The 9880-nt window shown below is 36.0% G+C and overlaps 1 protein-coding gene across 1 annotated transcript; it reads right to left on the bottom strand.

Moving 5' to 3' along the window:
- LOC109215587 lies at positions 3265-8765 on the bottom strand. The gene is made up of 4 exons (XM_019379692.1): positions 8421-8765; positions 6323-8057; positions 4486-6198; positions 3265-3756 (listed from the first exon to the last, which is right to left on the bottom strand). The coding sequence occupies exons 1-3, from the start codon at positions 8673-8675 to the stop codon at positions 4529-4531; spliced, it is 3660 nt and encodes a 1219-aa protein (XP_019235237.1). The 5' UTR covers positions 8676-8765; the 3' UTR covers positions 3265-3756; positions 4486-4528.

Below are 9880 nucleotides of genomic sequence, written 5' to 3'. Positions count from 1 at the left end.
TTCTAAAGATAAAGCTATCGGTGTTGTGACAAATAATTAGTATTTTTGTCCGGATAGCAACGAATATAAGCAATAATAACAGTATTCAATGATCCAAAAAGATGGAATATGGTATTAAATAATAATAAATGGCAATAAATGACATTTAAGTAAATAAAAGTTGCGAGTCACCGGAAAAGGGATGAGATCAGTGGATATTCTTTCTGACAATGGTGAATGATTGATAAGCCTTTGAACATTTAGGTTGTTCTTGGATCCGGTGGAAATGTTAGATAAGAATCTTAGTAAAAAAGTGTTTTGTATGCTTGCAATAGGACCATATTCTCTCTATAAAACCAATGTGTTTTTTTACAAATGAATATCCCATGTCCCCACCTTTGTGTCCCTTTCTATTTATAGGGAACATGTTTCTACAAACCCTAATAGTACAATTACAGAGAATATCCACTAGAATATTCTCTTTAATATTCTATCTTGAAACTAGCCGTCATAACTCGGTCAAGGATGTTCGACCTCGACCTTGATCTTTGATGACTCCTCGTCCTCATTGTTTCTAGAGCCACTTCGACCACAACCTTCATTGTTTCTAGAGCCACTTCGACCATGGGCACGTCTCTATTAAAGTCGCATTGGTGACACATGACGACCTGCGAATGCCTCGTTAATGCTAACATGAATTAATTATATTAGAGATAATTTTTGACCCATACATGTACCAATCTCAAATGCCACTAAAAGGTACTTCGTCTGTTTCAATTCATGTGGCATATCCGCATATACAACAGATTATACCAAATCTTCTATAAAAGAGATAATTAAATCTAATACATTGAGGACACGTTTGGTACGAGGGATAAGGAATAATTAATTTTGGGATTAAATTTGAGATGAGTTAATTATCCCACGTTTGATTGGAAGAAAATCGTGGTATAATTGATCCCGGGATTGTAGCGTTATTTTTATCTCTAAAGAATAGTGGGATAATAATCCCGAAATAATCAATCATGGGATAACTTGTTTCCTAAATATTAGGAAAATTAGGGAAGGGGAAGGGGAAAGGAAGAAGGGAACAGTAGAAATTTAACCCACAAATATCACAGGTACAAAACCTAGCTAGAGTACGTGTAAATGAATGTTGTAACAAATTACCCTGAACAAGACCTAACAAAAGTGAAATATTAAACCAAAATAAAGACATCACGGACCACAAATCGTGTACAACTAAGTTAGATGCAAGAAATATAATATATTAGTATAAGGGATTATATATTCTATTTAAATCATCAAAAGTAACAACATGAATCAAACCTTGATTCAAGCAAGTTATACAAGAATTAACAATGATGTATGCTAAAGAATATAGATTACTAAATAAAAATTTGAAAAAATTGTTGCATTAAAGCTAGCTCTCTAGTAATTATGTGCAGTTCTCCTCACCAACACTGGTTGGTATCTAACCAAGTTCATGGACAGTGGAGTTGAAACTTCAAGAATCTTGTCTTGGAACAACATGTCACGGCGGTCCAAGGCGCGGCGCCAGTGGTCGCCGGCGTTTCAAGAACGCCACCACCCACTGAAGCTGGTGCCACCGCAGCAACGTCATCAGTAGAAATATTTTTGTTGTTGTTTCCGTTGATTTTTGGTGGCCTTGGATAGTAGAAATCAGTTGGGAAGAAATAATACTGAAGCCCTGCCATTAATGTAAACTTTCTGAGTGATTTTGTTTTTGTTTGTTGTGTGCGTTGATATTTTTCTTTCTTTACCTTTTTGTTGTGTATTTATAGAGAGAGGGAGATATTCCAAATTGAAGTAGGAGAAGGAAAGTGCATAACCTTGACTGCCTTGTTCATCAAGTAGTTTCCTATTCAATTAATGTCTACCAACGTGTTTTCTAGAAAAAATTTGGAAAAAGAAAAATGACATTGTATAGTCGTTCTCAAAATAATAGTTGAGGAAATATATATCTTTTGATAATTTGTGTATATATATACATTTTTGTATGTTATATGCAAAAGATATTACAAATTTTATTGTACACTTTTGCGGCTGCCAGATGTAAATAGTTTTTGACCGTGAGCTAAAATTAAAGTGATATTTCCCCAAATTGTTTTGGCTGAAATTAAACGGGCGTTTGGACATAAGAATTGTAAAACTCCAAAAAAAAGTAATTTTTTTTTCCAAGTGAAAATGGTATTCTTAAATCTGAGTTGTGTTTGGACATGAATTGGGTTGTTTTTGAAGTTTTGTGAGTGATATGAGTGAAAATTTTGAAAAATAGTTTTTTGGAGTTTCTCAAATTTTCGAAAAATTCCAAAATTCATTTTCAAGTGAAAATTGAAAATTTTATGGCCAAACACTAATTTCGAAAAAAGTAAATATTTTTGGAAAAAAGTAAAAAAATTCATATGTCCAAATGGCTCTTAAATATCCAACAGAGAAAATTGACTTTTATCGAACCTAGAAGTACTTGGAATCAAGAATATAATACTATATATTATCTGCATAGAATATACTTTACTTCTTTTTGCGCAACAGAATGGTCATAATATGTACGTACTCCTATAACAGTTGATTTTTCATGTTCTCTTTTTAATTGAAAAATATTGTTGTTTAAGATCTCTCAACTATTCTATCCGTGGGATTAATATCCTGAATTTTCGTCCTACTTATTTTACTTAGGAAATTGCTTCCTCAAGAAACGTAACTATTATTTGTATATGAGATAAGAGATGTTTCCAAATAAAAGTTAAATATCAATTTCCTTTGGATGGTTGTTACATATTGTTCGTATCGTATTGTCTTCTATTGTATTGTGCTGTATTATTTTTGTCTATACAATATTTAGATAGATTGTATCGTTTTCTGTCGTTTCATGGTATCACACACCAGCAATTTAAAAAATAGACGTACTAAGAGAAAGTAAAGTATGAGGTTGAATAATATTAAAAAGGCAGGATGAAGAATAAAGTAAAATTACAGTAAGAGCAAGATGAAAATAAAATAAGGTAATGATGCAACCACTCCAATCCATCATTAGGTATTACATAATAACGGATTTAATATACGATACAATAAAATTTTAATTAGGTGTGTTATTCTTATTGTGGCGGATGAAAAATATAGACCGTTGATTGTAGAAGTAAGATCTGCTAAAAAATGATATTAACTTGTGAGATGAACATGAATTAACAGTTGTAGAGAATCAATTCTATGCCCTAGGGCACAATCGAGCAGAGAGTATAGATAGATGTGAAGAAGTCTAGAGAGAAAAAGGAAAATTATCTTTTTGATTCTACGGGGCAGTTTGGTGCACAAGGCATCTTGTGTTTAGCAGGATCCAGAGAACAGCCACATCACAAAAGATGCATCACAAAAGATGTGATGTAGACAACCTACCCTAATGAAAGCATTAGCGGCGGCTTCCACTGCTCGAAGCCGAGACTATAGGCCACACAGATACAATTTTAACGTTGCTCCAAGGCTCCCTTCTTTTTGATTGTATGTAACTGACCATTAATACATACATGACCATTCTCAGAGCTGATAATATAATTGTGATAATAATATAGAACACACTCTGTAGCACAAAGTATAATAGTTCCTATCTACTTTTATACAAAACTTCATATGCACCCTCACATCAAACTTCTATCTAGCAATTGCTGCCCAATAAATCAATGGAAGCTTCTTGTATTGATCACTTATGTGCTGAAACAATCTCTTCCAATACAAATGCACAACTTCTCAAGTTATAACCTGCATATTGGTTACCACAGATTAGAATTCTCTTATAGTGAATAAAATCAGTAAACATTGTCAGAATTTATCATTCATCACTCTCATTGAAGGTTGTTACTACTTGCTGCTGCCTTGTGTTTCGGTTTTCAGATTGCATTACCTTTTGCTAGTTTTGTATTTTTCTTTGGTTGTCAGATCGGTTTGCTTGTTATTGCCCCTCCCCTCTCCCCTTCCTGAGCCGAGGGTCTTCCGAAAACAACCTCTCTGCCTTTTTAAAGGTAGGGATAAGGTCTGCGTACACTCTACCCTCCCCAAACCCCACTTGTGGGACGACAGTGGGTATGTTGTTGTTGTTGCACTCTCATTGAAGGGGAGCCTTGGCGTAACTGATAAAGTTGATGTCAGGTGACCAGGAGGTCATGGGTTCGAGCTGTGGAAACAGCTCTTGCAGAAATGCGTGGTAAGACTGCATACAATAGACCATTGTGGTTCGTCCCTTCCCCGGACCTGGGCATAGCGGGAGCTTAGAGCACCGTTCTGCCTTCTTACTCTCATTTTCGACTTCTACTGACTGGCTAATTCTTCTTTGTAGCCTCACTGGTAGTAAAAACCTTTTAGAACTGCATAAATTGGTTTCTGTAGTCCTATTTAGCCTAGACTTCTGTTAATTCTATAGGTTACCTTTGAGTTCCCTTTTTGTTATTTCACAATCAGTGAATTACTAAGAATACAGGAAAGTATGCTTACCTTCATAATTCCTATAGGAAAGTAGTCAAAGAATTTGTTGGATTCATATTTCTGGGAGTGGAACAACTGCTTCGAATGCTTCCACAAGCATCGCCACTCTTTTTTTCCTGGCTGGAGTTAGCGTGGTGACTATATGCTGCATTGCATAATCAAGCATCCATTTTTCTGCTTTTTTCCTCTCATCTGTCATTTGATGCCTTAAATCCACTGTTTCAGGTTCTTGATCAGGTGTCGGAGGCAGAAGCTGAGGCGCTCGTGGATTAAATTTCCTAGCTTTTTCCAGTGCCTTGATTGATCTCTTGAGTAGGATCAACTTCTTCAGCTTGCTCCAGTTTTTTGACTTTTGTGGCTCAATTTTGTTCTTGGCTAAAGGAAGTGCTTTGTCTTCTTCTGTGCTGATAGTACTAGCTTCCGGACCCTTTGTTTCTCGATCAAACGTTTTTCCATCTTCGTTCATGTCATGATTTGTCAAGCTCTCCTCTGTAGAATTTGAGCTGTTCTTTGCTTCACCTTCCATTTCTGAGAACTCCTGGTCCATGGTTACATCACTGGTGACCGACTGTGTATCAGATGAATCATCTTGAATTGGCGTTGTAAGGATCTCGTTAACTGCCTCTCGTATGAGTTTGACAGCATCATCTCTGCAAAAATTTCTCCCATTGTGGCTTGGATTATGATCTTCCCTGCTTGTGTCTGCATCATTCTTTGTGTCGGTGAAATCCTGGCGAGAATTACAGGTTCTCGTTCCAGTTGGTGTATTGCTGTCCTCCACCTCATCATCAGTTCCATCAAGTAGTTCATTTCCAACTTTTGACGCAACGTCTGATAGAACATGTTGTGATATCATGTGCCACATGCTGATGTAGTTCCGCTTATCCACCTGCTTTTGGGATGCTTCATCATCTTTCTTTGGATCGGACATTGCAAATAGGAGAGAAAATCCCCGAACAGCTTTAGGTGCTTTCTCACATTCTTTTGCTGAGACCGCAGAGGATGGTTCTTTATTAGGATCATTTGAACTATCTTCGTGATCTTCTTTCTGTGTTTTTGCTTCCGCCAAAGCGCCATCATTTGAAGCACTTGTCACTTCATCCAACTTCTGCCTTAGTATAGACTGTTGAATATCATCATCTTTGTACTTAGAGCAGTCATTTTCTTCACACGTTCTGTCTATGCCTGAAATAACTTTCTCCGCCTTAGTCCCCGTATCGCCTGCTCTAGAGACAAATTCATTCTCCTTATTTGTGATTGGCAAATGTTCTTCACTGCTGGCTCTGAGCTTAGGAAATGCAACCTGGCTATTGTCTCCTTGGGGTGGAACTACAGTTTCAAATGCTTTTATAAGCAATTCCACTTTTCTTTGCTGAGTCGGAGCAAGTTGACTTATCGCCTTCTGAAGTGCATAATCAAGCATCCATTCTTCTCCTCTTTTCCTCTCATCCGCTGTTTGAGGTTTTAGATTAACCTTTTCTGCATCAGGATCAGGATTCAACTGCAAATGCTGCGGCTTCCTTGGATTGATCTTTCTCACCTTTTCCAATTCCTTAACAAATCGTTGGAGAAGTATCCACTTCTTAAGATTGCTCCAGTGTTTTGGTGCTCTCTTCTCGGTTTTGTTTTTGACTTCTTTTCGTGTTGTCTCCTTCTTTGAGCCAACAATTTCTTCTGTGTTCAGACTTTTTGACTCTTTGAAGTTTTCTTTGGTAGACGGCACTGTGGCATTGAAAAAACTTACATCAATTGTTCCTATAGTGAGAACAGATAAAACTTACATCTACTCATGCTAAAACTCTCATTAAACAAATGAAAGACAAATATAGGTTGTACTAATTCATACCTTCACAGTGATTCATTTCCAAGGATTCTTGATCTGCACTGGACTCGCTTGTAACTGATTGGTCATCAGATTGAACTTCTGGAAGGAGTATTCTTTCGATTGCTTCTCGTACCAGCTTGATGGCGAAAAGCTTCCGCAATTCAACTTCTTGATTTTCTGCATCCTCATTTGCAGGTATCAATTCTCTTTCAACAAAATCCGAACATGAGTCAGAACTTTCTTCGTTAACTCCACTAGACGATTTGTTTTCAGATACTGCAGATGCATCCGGAATCATATGCCTACGAATCATACTCCACATGGTCATATGCTTCTTCTTTGGTTCAGCAACTTCAAGTGGAAGACAATTCTTGGATTCAGAATCCACAGCTGAACCTGATGTGCTGTCAACGTCCTCATCCAGATCAGCTTTGCCATCCTTTTCTTGGATATTTCCAAGTTCCAGCTGGATATTTCTAGCTGAAACTGAAGAGCTTTCACTGCTACATTTTTCTCCATGAAAAATATCAAACACCGATCTCGTTCTATTAGTGAATAGTCCATCTTCAGACTGAGTGTTTGCACTGCTACATTTTGCTCCATTAAAAATATCCAACACTGATCTCGTTCTGTTGTTACTTTCATCCTTACCAGATGTAGAGACACTATCATCTTGTTTTAAGACAAGTGAAAGATTTCTCTCCTGGTGACCGAAAACAGCTGATGCTGTAACACTATCATCTTTTGAGTCTACAGCATCAGTAACAGAAACGGATTCACTCCGCTCTCGTGCCATACAATTGCAGCATGTTGAAGCTGTAAAATGAGTGTCTTGCTCTTGTGTAGAATATTTTCTCATTATGTTGAGTGTCTCCTGGTAACTTTGTTCTGGAAATGATGTTTCACCAAAGGCAATCTCAGCAAGATCAGCATATTCAATAGCCTCGTAAAATCCAGCATCTTCTTTAGTATTGCTTTCTACACAAACAGAAGGATCTACACTGGGGCTGAATTGAGTCATTTCAGAAAACTTCTCTCCATTTCTTGACTCACTTTTCATTCTGATACTTTTTTGTGATTTCAGCAATCTTTTCCTCCTATATACGCGCTTTACTGGGGGCGAAGGATCATCATAATGTCCTCCATGTAGAGAACAATGATGATATGAACAAACTTTAAACTTAGAAATCCTATCAGATTCAGTTTGTCCAGGTTGAAACACCACATGTTCCTGGAACTTAGAATCTTTAAGAGTCGAAGAACATGTTGCCTTATCCGGAATTTGACTGCATTTAGTGGAACCCCTCTTGGATTTAAAACTAGCCTTATTTATCAAAATCTTGACACTTCTCATACTAGTTGTCCTTGACAAAGTTTGTAAATATTTTCGCGGACTCCGGCTTTGATCACTACTATCAAAGCTAGATTCATAGCTATTATGTAAACTTGAATGAGAATAACCTTTACCTTCAGAACAACTTGTGGCTTTCCTGTAATGGGGTGGTGATGATTCTGAAACATCAACTGAAGATGGATTTAGAGAACTTGCAGCATAATCAGATAGTGATTTAGTAGGATTCTTGATTACTGATCTTGACCTTCTTCTAAATGATCTTGTGCTCCCAAAATTCTTCATTATCCTTTTCATTGCTGGTTTATTCTTGATTTTGTCATCTTTTTGTGCAGATAATTCAGCTGCTAATGATCTTGAAGTTGATGAATCAATTGAGATCTCATCTACTGATCCAATCCCCTTCTGAAACATGAAAAAGGGATGAGAGAATTGGTATTTTGCCTTCTTTAACAATGATCAATTCAAGCAAGAAATGGAACTTTCATAACTTTGACAAGAAAATTCATACTGTAATATTATGTCTTTATCAACATATTTTTTTATTCTTCTTACTGATAGACTACTAGGACTATGTCAACACTTCTGTGGTATGTTGCTCGGACTCTTCATAATACCGTTGGGTGCGTGCCAGATCCTCCAAAAGTAACGTATTTTGGAAGGATTTGACAGTGGTGCGGCAAAATTTTTGAAGAATCCGAGCAACATAGTCATTAGTACTGTTTGATCAAATACAAGAATCAAGAAAGTGCAGACACTTAGTTTTACCTGAGAAGTACTTCCTTTCTTTGCATCATAGCTAGTTGTGACCTTCATATAATTTGGTGATAAATCTGGCATTTTCACTAGACTTAGTTGGTCAGAGCTCAAGTTATCACTTGTTGGATCAATGGTGAGACAAGAAAACTTTGATTTTGAGGATGTTTTTTTCAAGAAAGACAATCTTGGAAATCTGATAGATCTTAGCTTGTTTGGTTTTTTGTTGGAGTCTAAAGTTTGTGTTAATTTTGATTCAACTTCCATTCACCCCTTTTCAAGATTTTACTTTTGGGATTGTGAAAAGGTAAAATTTTTTTTTTTTTTATTGTTTTACTTGTTCTTTTATCTTTTATCTGTGGTGAAGTTGAGATTTTCTTATATATATGAGATTGTTATGATTCTTGTTTTTGGATTATAATAATGCAATTGTCAAAAAGGTTAAGAATAATAATCTTTTTAGATTAGTGGCTGACATAAAAGACTATAGATCCTAAAGTTTGTAATTGGATTTAAATGATTTGTTTTTCTATGGACAATACATTAAAATTTAGAAGTTAATTAGCTAATTAGATCTAGATGATGAGTAATATGTGCTTTACTGTGTGCTGTTCTGTTTGTACCTTGACTTGTCAAGATTGGAAAAGTTGCCTATTGGCATCATATAGTTGATTTTTCTATTAGAATGTGGTTGAGATTTTTTGACTTGTACAAAGTTGGTATTCTTGACTTGGCCGGTTGATTCTTGACTTATCTTTTTGTGTGGGTTTTTTCTACTTGAGAAAGACTTATTTCTATTACCTCTTTTTTGTTTTCCATTTGGTGTCCGGTATTTATATTGGAGTCCGAATATATTCGGATTCGCGCCGGGTAGGGCCCCATTCGTGGAAAAACGCTCCTTATCAAAGATTTTTGCATACCCAGGGCTCGAACCCGAAACCTCTGGTAAAGGGAGGAGCAGCCCCATCCGCTACACCATATCCTTTGGTGGTTTATTTCTACTTTTTATGTACAATGACAGTGCAAATATTCTTATACCGTCTACAGTTTTGTGATACCAGGTTAGTTAATTTTTTTTTTCAATTTATAAATTAATGTTTATCAATATAAATTTACTTGTAATGACCTTATATAAACCTGGCCGTGTGAATATTATTTTCACTGTCAGTTCATAAAATGTATCATATTTTTGTATTTTTTTGTCAAATCATAAATAAATGAATGAAATTCTGTCTGTCAAATGGAACCAATCAAGGAGGTCTATCTGGCAAAAATTGTTGAAATTATTCCACTTTTTGTTCCCTTTTCCATTTGATTCCCACACCCTTGAGTGTGAATAGATTTTTTATTTCATAGCCAATCTCAACCAATTTTAAGATTTAAAGTTTACACCATCATTATAATTTATAATATTAAGCAAATTACTTACTATTAGTTGACATAAAGTTATCTGTAATTATTTCTAAATGATA

Source organism: Nicotiana attenuata, chromosome 2 (assembly GCF_001879085.1).
Source record: "Nicotiana attenuata strain UT chromosome 2, NIATTr2, whole genome shotgun sequence".
NCBI lineage: Eukaryota > Viridiplantae > Streptophyta > Magnoliopsida > Solanales > Solanaceae > Nicotiana > Nicotiana attenuata.
Note: the sequence above shows the minus strand (reverse complement) of the source record. Positions and strands in the feature narration are given on the sequence as shown.